Consider the following 25,741-nt stretch of genomic DNA (forward strand, 5'->3'; position numbering starts at 1 on the left):
AATACAGCTATCCTAAGAAGTAATTAACTTCAAAAGGAAATGTACACAGACTTAATGGGCCTTATGGTTCTTATCTAAGATCATCTCTCTATGTTTAATAAAAACTCACAGAGGTATCGCAAACACACTCAATCCCTTTATATATATAATAGATAGTGTATGTATGAACATGTATCTAGTATGGATACAGTTGTTATAAATAGATTCTATACAGATATGATTCATCCTTATAATTAGATGCTTACTATTTTACTGGAAATGTGTGTGTGTGTCTTTTTTATCTAGACTGTGTGTATATATGTACGTTTATATATATATATATATATACACATACACATACATACACACAGACATATACACACACATACATATCTACATACACACACTCTAAATTATTATTATTTTTTTTTTAATAAGACATGGACTTATCCACAAGGGGGCTGTGTTCTACATTAGTTAGAGCAATGACATTTACAATAAAGCAAATGCAATAAAGGAACGCAAGAAATACAACTCTTTATACACTAGTATAGTATTAGAGGATAATGATTTGCTAGAGTCACTAACATTGTAAGGGTTTATCTAGTGTTAGTAATTCCTACATTACAAGTAATATTCTATTTATCCTGACCACTCTATTGTTTGTGAATATGATTCCTAACTATGAAAAGACTGTAAAGGCTGTTAGAGAGTATATAGTGCTTGCTTCCTGTGGCATTAAGGAGAAGATATAGCTCATATGGGACATGAGTTATGCCGTCCACGTTTGTTGCAAAATACAAGACCCGCTGATAATACAGATGCTAAATTCAAATCTGTAAGTAGCTGATAAAGATCAGCTTGTTTAGGTTCTCATTTCAATATAATCTGCCACATCAGCTGGTGTAATGTAGTCAATGTAAGCAAATGTAACACTAACTAAAAGATGGGCTTACCCATGGAGCACTTACTAATTAACATTGGTCCTACAAACAGGCATCAGACAGAAACCCTAACATTTCAGGTGGGCAGACAGCTCCAGTCTCCTCCTCTACCTGCTACACAGTGTAATTGTTTCTGTCCTCTAGACAGGGCAGACAGGATAAATAGTACACATTGCAGTATAGCCCACTGATTAGTACTTTTTTATTACAACAATGAAACAGACCATTTTATATCCCTTTAAATGTCTCGGGTTTTTGAAAGCCTTGAGTGGTTATCCCTTTGAGGTTCTAGGAAGTACCTGCACTAGCTTGTCAATTCCTAAGGCTCGGTCAAGTTCAGCCAGTTCATTCTCATCTTTACCACTGAGGAAGGACACAAGCTGCTCCAGCAGAGCTTTTTCATCATTCCGCCCCTCTACCGTGGTGGGAGGACACAGAAAGTCGTCAATTCTGTGAATAAAGACAAAACAAAACGGATATGAAACTGGAGGCACAGACACTATGACAAGAGGTTATCAAGTAGCGGTTGGCAAGTGTTAATCACACTGAATAGATACCCAGATTAGCAGTTTGTAAAAGGTTAAATTAAACCTTGTCTGCACATTACTGGCCTTCATACAATGCTACATCACATTTTGCTGTGTAATTAACACAGAATAAGCATAAAAAAGCAGTAAGCAATATTGTTCATTAAACTGTGCGACTCCTATTTATTACTGAGTTTTCAGCAGGTGAAAAACATTAAAAGGGCATGAAACCATTTTTTTCTTTCATAATTCAGATAGAGTATACAATTTTAAACAACCAACACATTTACTTACATTATCAAATTTGCTTCATTCCTTTTGCACCCTTTGTTGAAGGAGCAGCAATACACTACTGGGAGCTAGCTGAAAACAGGTAGTGAGCCAATGACATGAGGCACATATGTGCAGCCACCAATCAGCATCTCGCTCCAAGTAGTTCAGTGCTGCTCCTAGGTATGTTTTTTAACAAAGGATACCAAGAGAACGAAGGAAACTAAATAAGAGAAGCAAATTGGAAAGCTGTTTAAAATTGCATGCACTATCTAGATCAGAGCCAATTTCATTTGGGCTGTACTGCCCCTTTAACATGCAGAGGCGATGGACCGTTATAGAAGCCTGTGTGGTGCAGAGTGCAGGCTACAAGCAGCATCCAGCACAACGACAGGCTTAGAGATATATACGGTCTAAATAACTTCCCTCTAATGACTTCTGATATCACAAATTCAGCTCATGCTACTGTCTCTGTGTGTATGACAAATATCTAAGACTTGTATTCCTTTGTAATCAGCAATGCAATGCATAATTAATGACAATACATATTATGTTGCGTAACCACAAATACCAGAGTCAGAAGGCTAAACAGGTGTTTCTCACTGGTCGGCCCATACAGTAATTTTCATCTACATACCATAACAAACTTCACAAACGTTTCCGTCAGTATGTAACAGTATATATGGGCGTGTGCACAAGGTCATGCTTATATATGCAGCTGTATTAAACTACTCAGATATATTAGCCAATGGAAATCTCTCAAAAACCTGCCTTCTTCAATTGTAAATTGCAATCAGTTACTAAAACACTCCTTTTTTCCCCCCCAGATACATTTTTTTCTGTTGAATTCCGATAATAACTTTCCTATGAATCATAACGTTCTTCCTTCTGCTGGGTCTTCTAAACTCTATAACATCCACATTTTTCCCTTTAAGTTAAATCCTTGCCAAAATTCAGTATCCCATATTTTCTAACAACTGGCTGCAAGTTCTCTGCCAAAAATGCTAAAAAACAAACAAAAAAACTGATGCTATCAAACAAGATTGCAACCCCCCAACAACAAAAAAATCTAATAAATAAATTCAACTGCTGTTTAAGACAGAGGATTGAGTGTTTCTCAGGAAGTAATAAACCATTTAACTAAAAAAACGAAAACAGAGGCTGCATTTCTGCGCATTCTTTAAGCAACATACAGTTTAAATAACATCACGTGCAAAGAATTAGAAAGGTCAGAGCTGACTCAGTGGCCTCGAACTACATATTCAACAACATCTACAGTATATTCAGATCCTGTGTGTGTCAAGTATTAGGTATCAGGAAGAAAAAAAATCTAATTACACCCAAGACCAGTTTGCCTAATAAAATACTGTAATGTACTAGAGAAACACAAGGAGGCTTTGAGAGCAAATACATTTAGCAAACGGTTCCCCAAGACTAAAAAATGTTTATCCTTTTACTGATAGATGAGTACCAGATGTGGGGACCCAAAATCTGCGCTGGAAATAAAAAATGCAAGAGCTGTTCTATGGACGCAGCGTAACATAAAACAAATAAATACCAGTTCCAGCACGGCTCAGGATTATGCACACTAGGCAGGGAGTGGTAACTCCTTCACTGCCAGTAGTGATCTACAGATACAGTATGTCATAAACACAGCTAGAGATTAGGGACAAATGCTTATTTTACCCTAATGTGAGGTTTTACATATCCGATTCTGTATTTAATGGCAACTGATATATTTCTAATCATATGTTGCATTTCATTATCTAATAGAGAAAAGGGATAGAGTAAATATGTCCTCAATGTGTTTATGTTTGCTGTAATTTACTGTTTATAGACATTGTGTACGTACACAGCTGAAATAAAGACTCACAGTTTCTTTACAGCAACTGTAATGTCATTAAAGGGATATTTTATGCAAAATGACATGTTATATAACTATTTGTTTAACCCTCACAAAGCTGTAACATCTAGATGCAACACACAGTCAATCAGGGGCAGCAGTGTTCTGCTCAAGGGTAAACATATAGGGCGGGATTACAAGTGGAGCGCTAATTTGGCGCACAATACATAACCAGCCATTACAAGTGGCTGGTAATTGCTACCGTGAGATCGTGGTAGCAATTAGCACTACGAAAATTAACCAGGGATCAGATTTCTGGTTCATTTAAAAAAATGTCCCCCAATTGCTCCCAAACTTAAGTGTAAGGTTAATTTTTTAATTAAATAAAATGTAGCATCATTAATTTTTAAAACATAACTGCACAAAGCACTTTTAAGGGGTTAAAGTGAGCAGGTGTGTGGTGTTAGAAAAAAATGGCACTGAAAAGTGCCTTTACATTGCAGTCTATGGGGACTGTGTTATTCCTATAAATATATATATATATATATACATATGCTTATATACATATATTTATGTGTTAATATGTGTAATTACACATAAATATGTATATATATTCATATATATTTACACTTTTCTGCCCATCGCTGCGCGACTTACCCCCTTCGTTGCGCAAGGGTCCTCTGCTGTGTCTCACGGCATGAGAACGAGGCTACCATTGGAGCCTATGGAAGCGCGCTCTCGTGAGCTCAAAGCTTCCCTGCAATGCGAACACGAGGTCACGTTTGCATTGCGCTGAACCTGTAATACCAGCGCACATGTGTGCGCCAGTATTACTGAGTGGAGTGCAAATATTATGCTCCTATATGCGCAATTTTGGGCTTCACTCGTAATTAGGACCATATTAAGCTGTGGTCAGTAATTAAATTAGAAATTTTTTATTGTTTGCATCAGATCACCCTTTTAATGCTATATTACTATTTGTAAAGAACAGAAACACATTTCATGCAGATAGCGTATTGGTATATTTTAGTGATCAAAGTTTATTTGTATGTTTTAAAGGGCCATAATACCCAAATGTTTAAACACTTGAAAGTGATGCAGCATAGCTGTAAAAAGCTGATTAGAAAATATCACCTGAACATCTCTATGTAAAAAAGAAAGATATTTTACCTCAAAAGTTCCTCAGTAGCCACCTCCCATTGTAAAGGGCTTCTAAGCAGCATTTTAGTGCGTCTGTCCTGGGACATCTGAAGGGACTAGCATCGTGCACTCTCATATTATTTCACCAATCAGGTAAAGGAAGCTTACTATGAAATCTCATGAGAGTTAAGTCAAATCTCATGAGATCACAGTAAGAGTTCATGACCTCAGCACTGCTGATGCTGATTGGCTGCTGTTCATTTCTTTTAATTTTTTTACCTGCAGCTGGGAGCAGCTGAGTATAACTTTTTACACAGAACTAACTCTACTGAGCTGAGGAAATTGTGAGGTAAAATATCTTCCTTTTTTACATAGAGATGCTCAGGTGATATTTTCCTGTCAGCTTTTTACAGTTATACTGCATCAGTTTCAAGTGATTTAGCATATGAGTATTATGTCCCTTTAAGGGACATTGTACAGTAGATTTTTCTTTGCATAAATGTTTTGTAGATGATCTATTCACAGAGCCCATGTAGGAGTGTTTTTGTAACAATGTATAATGTTTTACTTAAAGGGACACTGAACCCAAATTTGTCTTTCATGATTCAGATAGAGCATGCAATTTTAAGCAACTTTCTAATTTACTCCTATTATCAAATTTTCTTCATTCTCTTGGTACACACATGCACATGCGCATTATAATTTTAGTCCGCTCGCTATTAGAAATAGAAAGTGTCTCCGTGAAAGCGTGTAAAGAATCTAGCCGAGGATTTGATTCTGAATGGCGGATGACTTTAAGAAGAAGCCTCCTACGTAACCGTGGGGGGAGTTTGGCGGCTAGATCTACCGCTGAAAACTGTATGTTCTTTCGAAGATTAGACACATAACGTTAGTGGTATTGAAGATGGGATAGTTTTCCTGGGTGTTGACTGTCCCTTTAAAGTTTTATATGTATGTCTACAAATCCCTGCTTGCTCCTGTTTGCTTAATCTGTCTTTTCATATGCAGGGGAGGGGGGGGTCTGTTCTTCCTGCATTCTCAGCCCCTTTCACTGGGTGTTCCAGCCTAACCTTATCAACAGTACTAAACTGTGAGCGTCTAATTAGGTTTTTAAAGGGTCTTAAACTGTATTTTTATACCAGTATCTGTGCATATTCTTTATAGTAGTGTCTATTGCATGTAGTTATATGAAAATTGGCATCTGCCACTGTTCCTTAAATGCTTTGCATTTCTTTGTGACAAGCTAGTTTTACATAACATGGACCTTCAGTCACTGTAATATGTTTATTTTATATATATTGACCATTTGGTCGCCGTATTTAGTTTGTTATATTTAACACTCAGCTGGGAAAGGGTGTGAGGCTGCTTACTTAAGAAACACATAAGCCGACTATAAGCAGAGATGACCGTACAATACTCCCAGCTTCTACATCCATTACAACCATTTTATTATGCCCAAGGATTCAGGTGCCTTTGATTTCCCCAAAAGCACGGAAGGGGGGAGAGGGATGCTTAAAGAGGATTAGTAGGACGCTGTCCCTGAAAGAAAACTGCGATCCGATTGGTCTCACCTAAACTACTGAAAACTTCCCAAAGCTTTTTAAGGCCTGGAAACCAAATAAAGACTAATAAGCTGCCTTAATCTTTCTAAAAATAGTTCCTCAGTAACGTTTTGCACAGTGTGTCCTCAGAAGACCCCTCTGACAAAATGTAGGCTCTTCAACGCCAGTGGAGCGTATATATACATATATTGCTGCGCAGACACTTGTTATTGTTACACTGTTCCAACGTGGTGGGTCGGAAGCGCAAGTATGAAAGTTATGAGGACAGTTTCAGAGGATAAACAGAAGCTAAACAGCTCTGAATCACAATAAATTATAGCTCTACAGTTTTTGCTGGTGCCAAGTTGAGTGCAACTTGGTTATTTTGCGTTTGGCCTCACGCAAACACAACTCATGATAGAGAATAAAAACTTGTTGGTTAAAGTGCATTTAAGCCAAAGCATTTTTAATACTTTCGATACATAAATATATGTCCCATACTTTCCTTGGGAAGCAGTAACATTGCTTTCTTTGTGCTTTTGTTAAAGTTGGTTAATACTGCTCGCTTGCAATCTAAAAAAACGCTTTCACATTTAGCGCTTTATATTAATAATAATATATAAATATTATTGCTTGTTTGTGCACATTCAAATAGATTAAAATACTATAGACATAAATAGAGGTAAATTAAAGGGACATGAAACTCATTTTTCTTTTATGAGCATATGATTTTAAACAACTTACTTTTTTAATCAGTTTTTGCTTCATTCTCTCTGTATCTTTTGTGGAGGAAGCAGCAATACACTACCGGGAGCTAGCTGAACACATAAGGTGAGTCAATGACAAGAGGCATATGCAGCTCCTAGCCCTCAGTAGTGCACTGCTGTTCCTGAGCCTACCAAGGTACGCTTTTCTACAAAGGAAAACAAAAAAATAAAGCAAATAAGATAAGAAAAGTAAACTGGAAAGTTATTTATAACTGCATGATCTATTAAATCAGAAAATTTTAATTTTGACTTTACGGTCCCTTTAAGGCTTAATACATATGAAACAAAGGGTTAACGGAGAAAAAAAGATTTTGGGGAAAGGTGGGATGTTAGTGGGAAGGTGTCAAGGTGTATGTGGCTATTTATGTATGTGTGTGTGTATATATATATATATATATATATATATATATATGTGTTTATAGGTATGTGTATATATATATATATATATATATATATATATATATGTCTTTATATGTATGTGTGTGTATATATATATATATATATGTGTTTATAGGTATGTGTATATATATATATATATATATATGTCTTTATATGTATGTGTGTGTGTGTGTATATATATATATATATGTATGTGTATATATATATGTATGTGTGTATATATATATGTGTGTATATATGTATGTGTTAAGTTTTATATGTTATATGTACATTGTAAGTGTAAAGCAAAGAACAAAATGGGAATCTTCACTATCGGCTTAGCATTCAGGCGTTATCTGACATGAACTTTGATGCTGGCCCTAATAGAAATCTATTATCTGGGGAAAAGAACGCACCTGTGCACGTTATAGTACTGCACACATAATGGGCTAGATTACAAGTGCTAATTTATTGCAAATTCGCCCCTTTTACGCGCCCGCAATAAATAACTAGTTTAAAAGTGCCCCAACTGCCTCCCCCTAAAATGTGAGGTTCCTTTTTAAAAATAAAAAAATGTTGCATCTTTTTTTTTTCCCTTTAAATTACTGCATTTTTTGGGGTTAAAGTTGGCGGCTGTGGGGTGTATATAAACATATACATATATATTCATATTTGCTGTGCAACTTACCTTCTTCCTGACGGCATGAGAACAAGGCTCCCATAGGAGCCTAAGGAAGCGCGCTCTCGTGAGCGCAGTGCTTCTGTGCAATGCAAACACAAGGTCATGTTCGTATTGCAGCTCACTTGTAATACCAGCGCACGTTTGCGCGCACTGGTATTACTAAGTTGAGCACAATATATCGCCCTCGCAAAAGCAATATTTTGCGCTCAACTTTGAATCTGGCCCAATATATATTAACCATGCAAGCAGTATAGCTATATTTTGTACAATCTGTTTACATTCTGGCCAATAGTCAGCTATGATCAGTAATGCTAAATTACATTCTCTAACAAACTAGATTATGTTGTTCTTGCATGAGGATGTCCCTTTATATTTCAAACTGGCTTCTGAAGCAAAACAAAGGTTTTCATTGGCAACCACTTTACATTTAAATCATGAAGAAAATGCAGTGAAAATATTCTTTCCGAGCTTTAAGACAAATATAGTAAGATACAGTAAGAACACAATGGACTTGAAAGTTATGACAGATTTTGAACTTGGATGCAAAGACTCAACATTCCTGAGCTTCTGTGCTGGCTTCGGCCCCTTCCACTTCTTAAAATCCAGCTCCCTGTGGGCGCACACACATCACACAAACACATACTCTGATAGCAGACTATATATAAGTAGATCAATTTAAATTATCAGAAAGATAGGTTACATTCACACTGACAAACATCTGGAAACTCTTAAGCAAGATTATCCTGGATATATCCGGAAGATCACAAGGTATTACAGACTTGCATTAGGATGAGATCTTTAAAAGAAATTTTTCTTTTCTCTCTTAGAGAATTATAAAACAGTTGCCCATATAAATATGTAATGATGAGAAATATATGCCAGTGCCTTGGCTACTGGTAAACCAGCTTGTAAAAACTGTCAAAGAAATCAATCGAAACCGCGTACCTTGTCAATTAGATTGTTCAGAAAAAAAAATTTAAGCCACCAACCATCAAGCGCTACCCAGTGGTCTGAACCAAAAATGGGCCGGCTCCTAAGTTTAAATTGCTGCTTTTTCAAATATAGATAGCAAGAGAACAAAGAAAAATTGATAATAAGAGTAAATTTGCTTAAAATTGCATGCACTATCTGAATCATGAAAAAAATAAATCTGTGTTTAGTATCCCTTAACATATTACATACATACATGTCAATTAACAGCCAGATAGATTTTTCCTTTTTTGGATGGCTTTCCATTATCTAAAAGATTTCACCCTGAATGAGATACATAAACTATGAGTAAAGTAAATATGTAACAATAAATTAAGAATGGAGTAAAACAAATAAAGGTTTCCCTCAAATTACCACAAACGAAGCAGGTTTTATTTTAAATAGAATTAAAGGGACAGTCTACACCAGAATATTTATTGTTTTAAAAGATAGATAATCCCTTTATTACCCATTCCCTAGTTTTGCATAACCAACACAGTTATATAAATACATGTTTTACCTCTGTGATTACCTTGTATCTAAACCTCTGCAAACTGCCCCTTATTTCAGTTCTTTTGACAGACTTGCATTTTAGCCAATCAGTGCGGGCTCCTAAGTAACTCCACGTGCATGAGCACAGTGTTATCTATATGAAACACATCAACTAACACCCTCTAGCGGTGAAAAACTGTCAAAATGCCCTGAGCTAAGAGGCAGTCTTCAAGGGCTTAGAAATTAGCATATGAACCTCCTAGATTTAGCTTTCAACTAAGAATACCAAGAGAACCAAGCAAAATTGTTGAAAGAAGTAAATTGGAAAATTGTTTAAAATTACATTCTCTATCTGAATAATGAAGGTTTGTTTTGGACTAGACTGTCCCTTTAAGTGTCTAAGGAAGTAAATACAAATGTTAAGCAGATTACACTGTATATTAAAGGAACATTTAAGTCATTTTTTATATTTGCACAATATATCACCAACAAAAAGTAATGCATTGCCAAAAAATCTACATGCAAAATAAATGTCTTGAAGCATTTAAACAGACATTTTGTCAGCATAATGTGGGATTGACAGTAAATGAGCTTGTGCGCTGCTGTAAGCATTTCACACTAGATGCAGATTATTAACCTATGTTTTTCACAGATTTTTATTAAGTTTGATCATTTGTTTGCTACATTAAACCCCTACAGAAAAATGTAATCTTATCTCAACAATAAACTTGACTGATCCATTTCCATGAAAATTAAATAGCCTTTTGGATAATGTATATGCAATAGAGGACACAGTGGACATTTGAGACAAGTGCAGAAATTAATTATCAGGGATACTCACTCTTCTTGTGTATTTGTGGTCACACGATTCATAGAGTTCATGTTGTCGGACCATGGCATCTGGTCACCAATTCCTGATTGTCCAAATTGGGGATCTGTAATCCCTAAATCTGGGTCTGGCAAACCTAACAAAGGAGGAACAAATAAACAGGTCTGTCAAAAAGAAACAATGTGTCTGAATCTCTGCCACTTACCAATTCACAATATAGAATAAAAATATACAGATTATTACATCCACAATGGCTGACGTTGTCTAATGCATACGGAAGTACACAACAGATATTACTGTATGTGTTTAAATTGATCTTACGTCAGTTTACCAAATGCACTACCAGGAGCTAGCTGACTAAACCTGGTGAACCAATAACAGAAGGCATATGTGTGTAGCCACCAATCAGCAGCTAGCTTCCAGTAGTAAATTGCTGCTCCTGAGCCTACTGAGGTATGCTTTTTAACACAGGACACCACAAGAACAAAAAAGTCTGATAACAGAGGAAAACTGAAAAAGTCTCTTAAAATTCCATGCTCTATCTCATCGCTTCTTAACCGCTGTCCTCAAGTACCCCCAACAGGCCAGGTTTTCATTAGAGCTGAACCAGTGCACAGGTGAAATAATCAGCTGATGGGTGAGAGCAGGTTAGTAACCATGGTTACTAATCAGCTGATTACTTCACCTGGGCACTGGTTCAGCTATAATAAAAACTTTGCCTGTTGGGGTACTTAAGGACCGCGGTTGAGAAACACTGCTCTATTTGATCCATTAAACTTTAATTTTGACTTTCATGTGCCTTTAAATGACAATTTAATGTAATTACGTTTGCTTTATAAAGACCCTAATGTATCAACCTGTGTGGAATCGTTGCTTACAATACAAATTTAGCTGTATGAGAACTGCTTGGCATAAAATCCCATCAATGTGAAACCCTAGCAATGTAATATGTTTTTATCTCATTCAAAAGAGAGCATTTAAAAGACATATTGAGGTTTTCTTAAATGGAAAAGCCTGTGCTGGATAAAGGCTTGTCCATGTTTACCAAAAAAGCAGAGGAATTTGTCTCTATTAGCCAGTGAGCATTGATACAGCAGTATGCAGTATACACAGGCATTTCTCAGTAGCTACTCACCATTACAACGTCACTTAAGGAGGGGAGAAATAGTATACAATGAATACATTAGAAATTCTATATACACATTATGTTATATGAATTATGCTTATCTGTATGTCTGTGCTATTCATTAGAGTTTTAAAATGTTCTAATGTTTTCACCCACAATGCAATTTTTCTTAAGTTTTAATCGCATTATTTAACAAAATGCAGCGTATATTAACATATGATTTACCTGTTTTGTTATTTCTAATTATTCTAAGAACCAAAAAGCTTTATTTCACAAACAATATTACACGTATTTTGACTGTTGACTTTATGACTCTTGCAATTGCAACAGCTGGGAGATACAGTTTTGGTCTTTAGCGATTGACAACAGATGAGAAAACACGCGATCCAGAAGGTCCTGACAAGTAGATAAAATCTCTTTTTTTCCTCCGTAAGAATCTCGGCAGTTAGAGGGAACGAACATCAAGGTTGATTAAAGCATTAAAGCTTAATTCTTGAAAACAGAATTATTTCAGCACAAACGAGAAAAATCAAATGCTATTTTACATGTAACTGATCATTTGCCTGAATGTTTCCAAATGGTTAATTTAACAGTCCCATCCCAGACCTGATTACAAAGGGACTGTGTACACAGGTGCAGAATTAATGTCAGCTAAACATACATATAAAGCAATGCTGTTCTACTTTATCATTGTATTCATGTTTACAACACTGAAATCTATAACTTTATGAGGGTAACACAATACCAAACAAAGGTAAATATGTGACCAAACACCAACGCCTACAACACATTCATAGTTCAATCCCACAATGCTCAGCAGTAGCCGACTTCTTCAGCCAGTGTGATAAATGTACACAACCAATAACTCCTGGAATAAAATAAAACACTTTTGACTGAGAGTCCTCCAGAAAATGCACATCGATTTATGTCAATGTCACCTTCCATCTGGTGGAACTTATCTGACAACAAAAACACTTTGATGTGAATATACTTTAAGTCCAGAGTAGCAAATAACAATATTTACAAAAAGAAACTGCAAAAAGAGTAGAGGACATTGTCTATAGGTTGTTGTCTGATGTACGTTTTACACAAGTTTATAAAATGGCTGTTGGGCTTGTAAGCTTATTCGCTAAAAGTGCATATATTAATGTAGGGTGTTAACATCTCCGAACAAGCTTGAAGCTCTGAAAGCTTGAGGAGAGTCTTACAGAGTACAGCAAGAAATTCCAAACAATTAGTCCGGTAGGCAGCAATGTGAGGACATAACGAGAGGGGATTACAGAAGTAGGGCGGGTGGAAGAGTATTTGCAGACAAGGGCAAAGATATAGCAGGATGCGGTGTTACTGAGGTATTTAATGTCCTTACATAACATCCAGTCTATAAAAAAACCTCTGTGCCTGCTCTTTACAAACTAAGACAATTAAATGTTAGCAGTACTACCTACATAGTACATTTGCCATGTGATTATCTGTTTAAAAGTATCCGGTCCACTGCTTCAAACTGTCAGAGATGTAGCTTTTCTTCAGCTATGTAACTGCTTACCACTCACATTGACAGATCCCCACAGTGACAAACATTTAGGGAAATCTGCTGGAACTTCAACACCAAAACGGTGTCACATTTATCAACTTCACAAGATTTGGTAAGATGTTTCCAAGTCCCCCTAAAGCTAATATTGCAATAGAAGGTCAGACTGCAAAAGACATCTTCCAATACTACTCATTCAGTTCAAGTTAATACTACTCATTCAGTTCAAGCTAATACTACTCATTCAGTTCAAGCTAATACTACTCATTCAGTTCAAGCTAATACTACTCATTCAGTTCAAGCTAATACTACTCATTCAGTTCAAGCTACTACTACTCATTCAGTTCAAGCTACTACTACTCATTCAGTTCAAGCTACTGCTACTCATTCAGTTCAAGCTAATGCTACTCATTCAGTTCAAGCTACTACTACTCATTCAGTTCAAGCTACTACTACTCATTCAGTTCAAGCTACTGCTACTCATTCAGTTCAAGCTAATGCTACTCATTCAGTTCAAGCTAATACTACTCATTCAGTTCAAGCTAATACTACTCATTCAGTTCAAGCTAATACTACTCATTCATTTCAAGCTAATACTACTCATTCAGTTCAAGCTAATACTACTCATTCAGTTCAAGCTAATACTACTCATTCAGTTCAAGCTAATACTACTCATTCAGTTCAAGCTAATACTACTCATTCAGTTCAAGCTAATACTACTCATTCATTTCTAGCTAATACTACTCATTCAGTTCAAGCTAATACTACTCATTCAGTTCAAGCTAATACTACTCATTCAGTTCAAGCTAATACTACTCATTCAGTTCAAGCTAATACTACTCATTCAGTTCAAGCTAATACTACTCATTCAGTTCAAGCTAATACTACTCATTCAGTTCAAGCTAATACTACTCATTCAGTTCAAGCTAATACTACTCATTCATTTCAAGCTAATACTACTCATTCATTTCAAGCTAATACTACTCATTCAGTTCAAGCTAATACTACTCATTCATTTCAAGCTAATACTACTCATTCATTTCAAGCTAATACTACTCATTCAGTTCAAGCTAATACTACTCATTCATTTCAAGCTACTCTCCAGGGTAGGTTCTACAGCTCTGCTTGCGTTACATTCCCAAATCTTTCCCACTACGCTCTCCGTGAGTGTGAGCAGTGCAGGCTTCTGTGCCTACAATCCGTACTAACCACAGTGGAACTAGTCACTTGCCTAAGACTAATATGCTCCTGTGGTTTCATTTGCGTTGTAATAGATTTTTTAAAAGCTTTCCCAGCACAAACACTGCATCCTTGTACAAGAGCTGGTCCCCCAAACACAGCAAGACTAGATCTTTATGGCTTGTGTAGCACACATGTAAAGGTCTATTCTTAAGTTTGAGAACTCTTTAAACTTTTTAGAAGCAGTAAAATAGGTTATAAATGTTGTTGTACTAAAACACAAGGTTATTTGTACATAAACTAATGTGCCAGGCTTGCTGAAGATGTTGCCCAGCACAGCTCGCCAAAGCTATCATATCACCTTGTAAAAAAAAAGTCTCAAATCTTCATATTTGTTTAATAATTAAAGGAACATGGAACACAATTTTTTTCTTTCATGACTTAGATAGAGCATAAGATTTAAAACAATGATCCAATTTACTTATTTTATTACACTTTCTTCATTCTCTTTGTGTCCTTTATTGAAGCAGCCGCAATGCCCTACTGGGAGCTAGCTGAACATAATCACATCAGGTGAGACAATGACAAGAGGTATATATGTGAAACCACCTATCACTAGCTATCTCACAGTAGTGATTTGCTGCTCTTGAGATGCTGAGCCTACTATGTATGCTTTTCAACAAAGGAAAAAAACAACACAATTTAGATAACGGAAGTAAATTGGAACTTTGTTTAAAACTGCATGCTCTATCTGAAATATGAAAGTTTCATTTTGAATTTACTGTCCCTTTAAGATGTCCATTTACCCACAACACATTTATAATTTATTTTTACAGATTTCAAACTACTGCACAGCAACTCATTTTTTTCTTCTCTCATGAGGGCAGATTTCTCAGGTTAAAATGGGATGTTAAACACTTAAATACAGAACTCATAATGTTAGATTTCAGTTTAGCAGGGTCAATAATTTAGCTTATCTACTAGAGTAGGCAATACACCCAGCCAAAGGCCAGTTTAAAACCCCATGTGTCTGAATACGTGATCGTGCTTTTATCATGCACGTTGCATAAAAATGACATAATGAGCCAGGAATGTGTTTACACACATCTGACTGACACAATTAGCTGCAGCCGCTAATCACAGGATCTGCATCTCTGTGGATCGAATCAGTAAACCCTTTGTATGCAATACAGCCATCCATTTCAATTTGCTGTTCCCGTCACAAAGAGTTAACACACAGCACTGGTCCTCCCATGTCTGTTATTATTGGTGCACATTATAGCAAACAAATATTTTAATCAAAGCAGAGTAATAGGCTTTATAGGTGTCTAAACAAAGAATGACAGATGTCAACGTGCTTGAGATTGACAGGGGCATTTATCTACACAACAAACATTTGATTGATTTTGTCAGAATCACAACACCTGCTCTATAACTGTGGATTTAGTGACTGGCTGACTAATGTGTACTGATTTCACTTCTTTTTTCACCTCTAACATACTGTTTTATATTTGTCCCTCATCAATGTTTATTTTTATTTCCCCGGGTTTGGTGATGGATTCTCCCCTCCTCTCAAGTTGAATGATGACGAAGAGGAAGTCAGATGTGACGACCTGTTGTCTGGTACAACTGAAATCTAAGTTGGATGTAACAAAGCACAACCAGCAGAAATAATGTTATTGAGAGAATGAGAAGCATCAGACAGGGTTAATTACACATTAATTGTACTTCCCTACAGCCAGTTATTTGTAGGCAAACTTGACCTGAATATATATCATTGGTCTCTGGAAGTGCCAATCATTCAGGTGGCATGGGTTGTAAGAACAGGTGACCCAGAAATTATAAGAAAACACAGGACCCGAGCAAGGTATCACGTGCCCCAGCATGTCACAGTCCCAAACAAATTACTCCTACTAGCATGTAAACGTGGCAAGGGAACCAAAAGGATCTTCAGGTGACAGTACCCAAATAAATGTGAATATGAGACATCCTAAAAAAATATACTGGTGCCAGATTCTGAATCTGAATAAATGTCAAAGTGTCAGGTCCAAAAATGACATCCAGACGCCAGGTCCCACAAAAATGTCAAGGTGACAGGTCCCATATGATATACCGACATTAAGCTTCACATGAATGACAAGATGATAGGTGCTAACGATGTACAGAGGTCACATAGGTGTCAAAAAGGACACAGGTACTATAGAAAAGTGCAGAGCCAGATCCTACAAGAATACCAAGGTAACAAATTCCCGAAATGATGTAGGTGACACGTTCCAACATGAACACCAAGGAGACAAAGCTCCAGAAAGGCAGTGCAACCAAATATTGAGCCCTGCAAATAGATGCAGATGACACAATCCATAATGCATAGTAAGGCCAATGCAAGTTCCAACAGCATGTACACAGTTGGCTACAAAAAAGTTTAGGTGGCACGTGTCCTGCATGAATGATGAGGTGACGTGGGTCCTAAAATAATGTACAGAAATAATGGCCCACATAAGTATCAAGATAACATTGATCCCAAAACTATGTACAGACTCTGGTCCTAAACAACCAAGGAGACAAAGGTCCAGACAGACCATACAGAAGCCATAGGTGACACAGTCCCCAACTCATCCACAGGCTAGTGCCAGCACCAATTGCATGTTCAGATGACACATGTACAGGTGAGACTACAACCTACTGTATTTCAAGGTAACATACTTAAAGGGACACTATACCCAAACATTTTCTTTCATGATTAAGGTATAGAATATAATTTTAAACAACATTCCAATTTACTTCTATTACCTAATTTGCTTTATTCTTTAGATATACTTTAATGAAGAAATAGCAGTGCACACAGTGAACCAATCACAGGAGGCATCTGTGTGCAGCTACTAAGCATATCTAGATATGCTTTTCAGCAAAGAATATCAAGAGAATGAAGCAAAATAGATAATAAAAGTAAATTAGAAAGTTGTTTATAATCGTATGCTCTTTCTAAATCATGAAAGAAAAAAATTGGGTTTCATGTCCCTTTAAGTGATGTGCAAGAACTGAACAGATGTAATGGGGACATAAGCCAGAGCTGCACATAGAAGGACTAAATTATATCACATTACATGAAAAATTGAAGGCAACCAACATTTACAGGGATTTTTATAATGTCTTTATCCACAGTTACATTTGACTGCTGTGCAGATAGTTTATGAACAATACTCCGTAATGCAGATATTATAATTACTTGTGCTAATGCAAAACACATTGCAGATAAACTTTTACAGAATAATTATCAAAACTAGTCACAGCTTTTAGTTATAAATGATCATTTTTAACCTATGATAACCATCACTTTTAATTACGTACCTGGATCTGTCTGAAACGAGGTTGTCCCTGTCACAGTTACTCGGCCCTGCTCTGGCGTAAGTCCTGATCGCGGACTTGTGTCATTGGGTGCAGGAAATGGGTTCAGATCTAGATGCACAGATTCCAGAGGCTCACAAAATCCAAACGGTGACTGATTGGTAGCCATGCCATTAAAATCTAGACAAAAATGTAACAGGTTATAATGTCTCAGTTACTGCACAGTAATGGTATATGGAGGTGTCAAACTTATGGAATGGACAAGTGCTCAGACTGACTGAACTCACGTGTCACATGCTACAAGGACGCTGCGTAGGAGGGCTGTGGCCTTTGTGTATGTTCATCATTTGTCATGTGCTTAGCCCTTATAGATGGCACAACCATAAATATGCCAGACAAGATTTGTATTTACTTCTGTCTACTGGTGACTCATAACTGATCTGGTGTATGACTACAGGCTGTATAATGGTTCTCTGTGTAAACAAAACTCTAAATAAATACAGAATCATTTATAGTTACTCTGAATTCCACCACCTTAAAGCCCCAGAAGTATCTAACTAGACTAAGACTAAGCTAAAGACCAGAGGTATTCCCTCCAGGATCTCGATATATTTTAATGCAAAGGAACAAACAGCATTCAGAACAGAAGCCGGCTCAAGAGGGGCACTTTTAAAAACGTAACAAACTGTATTATATTATGATTAAAACATCTCAATTAATTAAATGCAAAGCAAGCAAGAAAAGGAATTACACGCCCTTTCTTAAACGTACTTAAAGGGATAGAAAACCCAAAATGTTTCTTTCATGATTCAGATAGAGCATGCAATTTTAAACAGCTTTCTAATTTACTTCTATTATCAATTTCTCTTTGCCCTCTCGGTATCTATTGTTGAAAAGCAGGGACGTATGATGAGAAGCCGGCCCATTTCTGGATAACTATATGGCAGCAGTTTTTAAAGAATGTTATCCATTTGATAGAACACTAGCGGGCAGTACTACTTCCTGACATGGGAACAAAGCAAATTCAATATAGAAGTAAATCGGAGCCTTTTTTAAATCGGTATGCTCTTGTCTAAGTCACAAGAGAAAATGTTTGAGTTTCATATCTCTTTTAAAGGGACAGTGCACTGTAAAACTGGGTTCCCCTTAATGTGTTTTCAGTGACTTCTTATACCAGCTGCAAAGTTTAAAATGTATGGGAAATTGCTCCTTTAGGTTAATATTTGTATTAAAAACAAAACCTAATCAAATGGGCAGAGTTTACAGAAAACGTAGACCTCATTATATTATCCACAAAGCCCTCCTTATCTTATTTCTTGCTGTTTACACACATGGGAAAATGTTGGTACTTCTCTCTTCCACCCCTGCTGGGAGTGTAATTTATTCAGCACTTTCTTGTTTACATAGCTTTTCTATAACCAGCACTTAAATGCAATTTTTAGTATAGGTGGCACTACAACATGCAAAAACAGCTATTTCAACAGAGAAAATAAAGCTAAAAAAACTAGTTGTAAACTATTTAATAATGTCATCTACATTCAGGACATGTCATATGTCACACAGTCTGTGTTGTAACAAAAATGCAAATAACAAAGGAATAATGGAAGATAAATACGCTGGACTATTGTGTTATGTGCCAGACTGATGATAGGTAAGTCTCACTCCTGAAGAGGAAGTACCACTCCATTAAATGAGTGTATCATTCACCCCTCTCATCAGCAGCCATACACAACATACGTGCACTGCCCTTAGTCATTCTTGTCCTTGAAACCTGACAGCTCTGTATATGAGGAGATGTAAACAGGCTCCTTTCCAGGCAAACATTTTCCTTCTATTAAATACACAAGCAGATCAAGTCTCTGCAGGTTACTCTGAAATCTGGAGACTGCCCAAGATTTCTTTCCCCTGACTAAAACATGAAAAAACTTGCCTAAAATTCTTTAAACATTCCATACTGCTTATTTTTCCAATTAAGATCCCCATATATGCACTATTAAGCATTGTCAGAGGTAAAAGCTTAAAGGGACACAGTACTGTAAAATGTATTTCCCCTGAACATGTTTTCAATTACCTGAAGAGTATTAAATGCATGTGAATTTGATCCTTGATGTTTATTTTTTATTTGAAATAGCTAGTTTTACTCTTTGTAATGATCACTCATTGATCTTAAAAATGTCCTCATACAAATGAATTGAGTCTGTCAGAAGAGCAGACCTGCTTACCTTATCTCTTTCAACACAAAGGCTAGTACATAGTTACTGACCTTTTCATTATGAGTGGTGGTTTCAATCATTTATTTCAATTGCAAGATTAAAACCTACATGAGCTACTTTCCATACATGTATAAGGAACACTATATACCAGCTACAGGGTATTAAATATATGGGAAATTATTTAATTTATTTATATGAAAAAGCTATTTTTGCTCATTAAAACCTCCAGGAACAGCATATACTGGTTAGTAGATCTACAGTAACTGCAAGAAACTGAATAATAACATTTATATACACATGTATCCATTTTTAGATTCTTTTTCATATATATATTATAAGTGAATGAAAAATAATCTAAAAACATTGTGTATAACTGTTCTTATTCAGTATCTACTGTAGCACTGCATTCAATTTAATATCAACAGTACAATTAATTTTCTCTCTAGTTATAACTGCTGTCTCTACTGTGATCTTGTAGAAGTGGGAGATTTAAAATTATATTACAACAACCAAAATAATGATGGTTTAATGTGTAGTATATTTATTTTCTGAAAATAGGAGTATGAAGTAACAAAGATCTCTAGCAGAAAATGACAAGGCAAAATGACAGACAGCGTCAGATCTTGCTGTCCTAGGGCTCTCTGAGGGGTGTTACAGCACTCCAGAACCACATGGCAAAACCTGAGGAATGATGACAGCCCTCCTTTTACTATCCCAGCGCCCTGCCCTCCTAAAAAAGATAACTTATGTGCACACTGATTATTGCTGCAGTTCAGACGCCTCAGAGAAGAGGGGGATCTTAAGATGGGTACTAAGTATAGAGGAAAAAGTATATGCCTAGGTGCAGTTAAAAAGTTAAAAAGTTGATAACCGATACAGCAGCTAACAGAGACTGAAAGAGAAAGTAGAAGATAGCCCAGGTAGCTGGCACATGCCCACTCTAATCTGTGAGCCACGTGCATTTTCCCAGGGGATGGCACTGAAGTTATTGGTTTAGTAGACAAGAATATCAGGTTCTTAGAGAGTGTGATTATTTCATAAAGTAAATAAACAACCAATGCTTTAAGGTGTTCAGGGTAAATATTTGCATTAGACACTAGCTGAATGTACCTTGCCAAATGTGGCTGCCAATTCGCACAGAAATGTATTACATTCCAGCCAAGGTGAGCAAAAGAAATTTATTTATATTAATGGGAAAGTATAAATAAATTTACCAGAAAAAAAAATCCACACCAAAACAACAACATATAACTGAGAAATTCAAGATCTGTACCAACAAATTCCAGGATCACCTCAAATGAAGCTTGAACGTGTTTGTAGTACTTCATGTAAGTATAAACAAAATACCACATTGCTGCCTAACAAAAGACCAAACTTCTTTTAAAACTATGGTAGACACTGACTTTGTTGGGCATACAGACAAATTTTGGTTTTACAGAAACCTCAATATCTCAGCTCAGGAAACATCTGTATAACCAAACGTTGTCATGCACCATGACACAAAGATGGCTGCTGTGGTTAAACCAAGTAAAATAAAAATAAAAAAACTGGTGGTTTTGCAATGCCAACACATAGAGGTAATAACTCCAAAAAAATAAACAGGAAAATTAAAAACGGTCAAGTAACCTATGTTGGAGAACTTGAGATGGATTGATCCAAAACATTAGAACCGAATGAAAATAGACCATCACCATTAATAAGTAAATCTATTTATATCTATATCATTTTACTCTTGTGCAATGTTATTTTCAAAAAGCGATGCAGCATCACAAGTGGCGATTACAGGCAGACAGGTTCTCTTCTTGCAAACTTGTCTGCCTGTAATCATGGTGATCTTGCCGTTAGACTTCTATGACAGATATACCACTTGAAGAGGAGTCTTTTGACTCATCTATTGGTCATGCGACAGAAGATATCCCTACATATAACTGTACAAAACATGAATTATTTCATAACTTCTAAATTACCCTCAGAAAGCTACAGCAACCCGCATTATTCTGCATGGGCCGCAATTCTATACCCCTATGGCCGATTCATCAATATCAAGGCTTTCAGTAGAATCATTTATGACGGAGCTCTTAGTCTAAGGACAAATTAGTATGGCAGGGACGCTTGGTTCCATGTAATGGTATACAATAAGTTTCTGATGAATAGCAAAGCAAAAAACATAAATTATGCTTAAATGATAATTTCATTTCCATCGAGGGGAGGAGAGTCCACGGTCTCATTCATTACTATTGGGAATTAAGAACCTGGCCACCAGGAGGAGGCAAAGACACCCCAGCCAAAGGCTTAAATAGCTCCCCCACTTCCCTCATCCCCCAGTCATTCTGCCGAGGGAACCAGGAACGGTAGGAGAAATATTAGGGTATAAAAGGTGCCAGAAGATGATTAAATTTAGGTCTGCCCCACAGAGATACGGGCGGGAGCCGTGGACTCTTCTCTCCTCGATGGAAATGAAATTATCAGGTAAGCATAATTTATGTTTTCCATCTAAAGGGGAGGAGAGTCCACGGCCTCATTCATTACTATTGGGAACATATACCCAAGCTCTAGAGGACACTGAATGAAACCGGGAGGGTAAAAGGCGGACCCTAATCTGAGGGCACAACAGCCTGCAAAACCTTTCTCCCGAAAACAGCTTCCGCAGAAGCAAAAACGTCAAATTTGTAAAACTTTGTAAAAGTGGAGGACCAGGTAGCCGCCTTACAAATTTGTTCAATAGAGGCCTTATTCTTGAAGGCCCAAGATGAAGCCACAGCCCTAGTAGAATAGCTCCTCAACCAAAAAGACAAGGAAGTAGCAGAGGCCCTTTGTCCCTTGCGCTTCCCAGAATACACCACAAAAAGAGATGTAGACTGTCTGAAATCCTTTGAAGTCTGAAGATAGAACTTCAAGGCACGAACCACATCCAAGTTTTGAAGTAACCTCTCCTTTGAAGAAGAAGGGTTAGGACACAAGGAAGGAACCACTATTTCTTGATTGATGTTATGGCTAGATACCACCTTGAGGAGAAACCCCAACCCAGTGCAAAGTACAGCCTTATCCGCATGAAACACCAGATAAGGAGGATCACATTGCAAGGCAGCTAGTTCAGATACTCTGCATGCCGATGCAATAGCCAACAGAAAGAGAACCTTCCAGGACAGAATCTTCAAACGGAACCCTCTGCAAAAAAAAGTTTAAGTCCAAGGCGGAGCCGACTGTCTAAAGACAGGCCTGATTCTAGACAGAGCCTGAACAAAAGATTGAATGTCAGGGAGCTCAGCGAGTCTCCTATGTAACAAAACTGATAAAGCCGAAATCTGTCCTTTTAGGGAACTAGCGGCAAGACCCTTCTCCAAACCATCCTGGAGAAAGGCCAGAATCCTGGATACCTTCACCTTATACCAAGGATATCCATGCTTCTCACACCAGGACAAGTAAGTCCTCCACACCTTATGGTAGATGCGACGAGTGACTGGCTCTCACACTTTCAGAAAAGCCTCTCAAACTCCACGCAGTCAGCCTCAGAGAATCTAGATTTCGATGTTGAAAAGATCCCTGCGACAGGGTAACCTCCACAGCGGAGAGGAGACATCCTCACCAGATCCGCAAACCACGTCCTCCGCGGCCACGAAGAAGCAATCAGAATGGCCGAGGCCCGCTCCTGTTTGATGCGTGCCACTACTCGAGGTAGAAGTGGAATCAGTGGAAAAATGTAAACTAGGCTGAATCCCCACTAGGGCATCTGCCTGGGGATCCCTGGACCTCGACCCGTATAGAGGTAGCTTGCAATTGAGTCTGGACGCTATGAGATCTATCTCCGGTGTTCCCCATTTGTGACAAATCTCCGCAAACACCTTGGGGTGAAAAGACCATTCCCCCAGATGGAAGGATTGTCTGCTGAGAAAGTGCGCTTCCCAGTTGTCCACACCTGGTATGTGAATCGCTGAGAGCTAGCAGTCGTGGGACTCAGATTCCAGAATCCGAGACACCTCCCTCATCGCGGGAGCTCCACCGAGGTAATGTTGTTTGTCTAGAATCTGATGAAACTGACTAACCCCAGAGAAAGCCACGCCTTCAGAGCATTGTAAATTGCTTGTAGCTCCAGGATGTTGATCGGAAGGAGAGACTCCTCCCTGGACCACTTTCCTTGTGCCATCTTGACACCCCAAATAGCTCCCCATCCCGACAGACTGGCGTCCGTGGTCACAATCACCCAGGACTGTCTCAAGAAGTATGTCCCCACAGACAGTTGCTCCGTACGGGTCCACCAATAGAGTTCTGAGTCCGAGCATCCATAGATATCAGCTGTGAAAGATCTGAATGATCGCTGTTCTACTGTCTCAACATGAACAATTGAAGAGGTCTGAGATGGAACCTGGCGAATGGGATGACATCTATGCTTGACATCATGAGACCTATCACCTCCATACATTGAGCCACCAATGGGCTTGTGGAGGACTGAAGTGCAAGACAGGAGGACGCCAGCTTCCTGCGCCGCCGATCTGAGAGAAATATCTTCGTGGACATAGAGTCTATTATCGTGCACAGGAACTCTACCCTGTTGCTGAGCCCCAGGGAACTCTTTCCTGAGTTGATCTTCCAACCGTGAGATCAGAGAAGCAAGAAAAGAGCCCTCGAATGATCCTCTACGAGGCTGAACGACGGCGCCTGAACTAAAATGTCATCCAGATAAGGCGCCACTGCAATGCCCCTGGATCTGGCCACTGCCAGCAGTGCCCCCAGAACCTTTGTGAAGACTCTCGGGGCCGTTGCCAGACCAAAAAGAAGGGCCACAAACGAAGTGTTGGTCCAGAAACACAAATCTTAGGAACCTGAAGTAGTCCCTGTGGATTGGCACATGAAGGTAAGCGTCCTTCAAATCTATAGTTATCATGAACTGTCCCTCTCGAACTAGGGGCAGAATAGATCTGATCGTTTCTATCTAGAACGATGGATCACTCAGAAACTTGTTCAAACACTTCAGGTCCAGAATCGGGCGGAGCGTGCCCTCCTTCTTTGGAACCACAAAATGATTGGTATAGTATCCTAGACCCCTTTCTGCAGGGGGTACTGGTACGATAACCCCGAGAGGGGCGAGATCTCTCACACACTCTAGAAAGGCCTCTCTCTTCTCTGGTCTTGAAGACAGGTGGAATCTGCCCTTGGGCGGATGGGATCTTTACCCTATCCTGTAACCCTGGGAGACAACTTCTAGAACCCAAGGGTCCTGAACGTCCTGCAACCAAGCGTCTGAGAATTGAGATAATCTGCCCCCTACGTGATCCTGAGACCGGTCTGGGGCTGCCCCTTCATGACGATTTAGTTTCGGCGGGCTTCTTGCTCTGCTTAGACTTGTTCCAAGATTAAGCCAGTTTCCAAGATCCCTTGGACTGGTCCGCTTTTGCGGTGGGATGCTGGCGCTGGGCCTTGTCCACACGAAAGAGACGAAAAGTAAATCCCTTAGGCTTAGCCTTCTTATCCTATGAGAGGAAAGCTCCCTTGCCTCCCGTAACCATGGATATGATCGAATCCAATCCTGGACCGAACAGGATCTTCCCTTGAAAAGGCAAGGACAACAGCCTCCACTTGAAGGTCATGTCCGCAGACCAAGATTTTAGCCACAGAGCCCTGCGTGCTAAAACCGAAAAACCTGATACCTGCATATTGGCATTGCAGATGAAAGAATTGGCGACCTTCAGCGCCTTAATCTTCTCCTGTATCTCGTCGATGGATGTCTCCCCTTCGACAATTTAACACAGGGATTTGCACCAATATGTTGCAGCACCGGCGACCGCTGCCACGGCCGCTGCAGACTGAAAAACAAACCCTGTGTGCTGAAACATCCTTCTCGACATGTTTTCCAGTTTTTTATCCATGGGCTCCTTAAACGACAAACTAGGGGAATAGTTTGACCTCTAGGGGAATAGTTGTCCGCTTCGCGAGCGTAGAGATAGCCCCATCCACCTTGGGAATGGTCCCCCACAGCTCAAGCTGAGAGTCC

At 38.3% G+C, this 25,741-nt stretch overlaps 1 protein-coding gene across 5 annotated transcripts in view; it reads right to left on the reverse strand.

The window, feature by feature from the left end:
* NCOA1 (nuclear receptor coactivator 1) overlaps window positions 1–25,741 on the reverse strand; it is a 581,392-nt gene that overhangs the window by 26,572 nt on the left and 529,079 nt on the right. For all 5 annotated transcript variants that reach the window (XM_053709523.1, XM_053709524.1, XM_053709519.1 and 2 more), the window contains exons 12-14: window positions 17,543–17,719; window positions 10,374–10,497; window positions 1,223–1,373 (exon numbers count right to left, since the gene is read on the reverse strand). In XM_053709523.1, the coding sequence (XP_053565498.1) occupies window positions 1,223–1,373; window positions 10,374–10,497; window positions 17,543–17,719 (452 nt within the window). The remainder of the gene's footprint in view (window positions 1–1,222; window positions 1,374–10,373; window positions 10,498–17,542; window positions 17,720–25,741) is intronic.

Source organism: Bombina bombina, chromosome 4 (assembly GCF_027579735.1).
Source record: "Bombina bombina isolate aBomBom1 chromosome 4, aBomBom1.pri, whole genome shotgun sequence".
In the NCBI taxonomy this organism is placed as follows: Eukaryota; Metazoa; Chordata; class Amphibia; order Anura; family Bombinatoridae; genus Bombina; species Bombina bombina.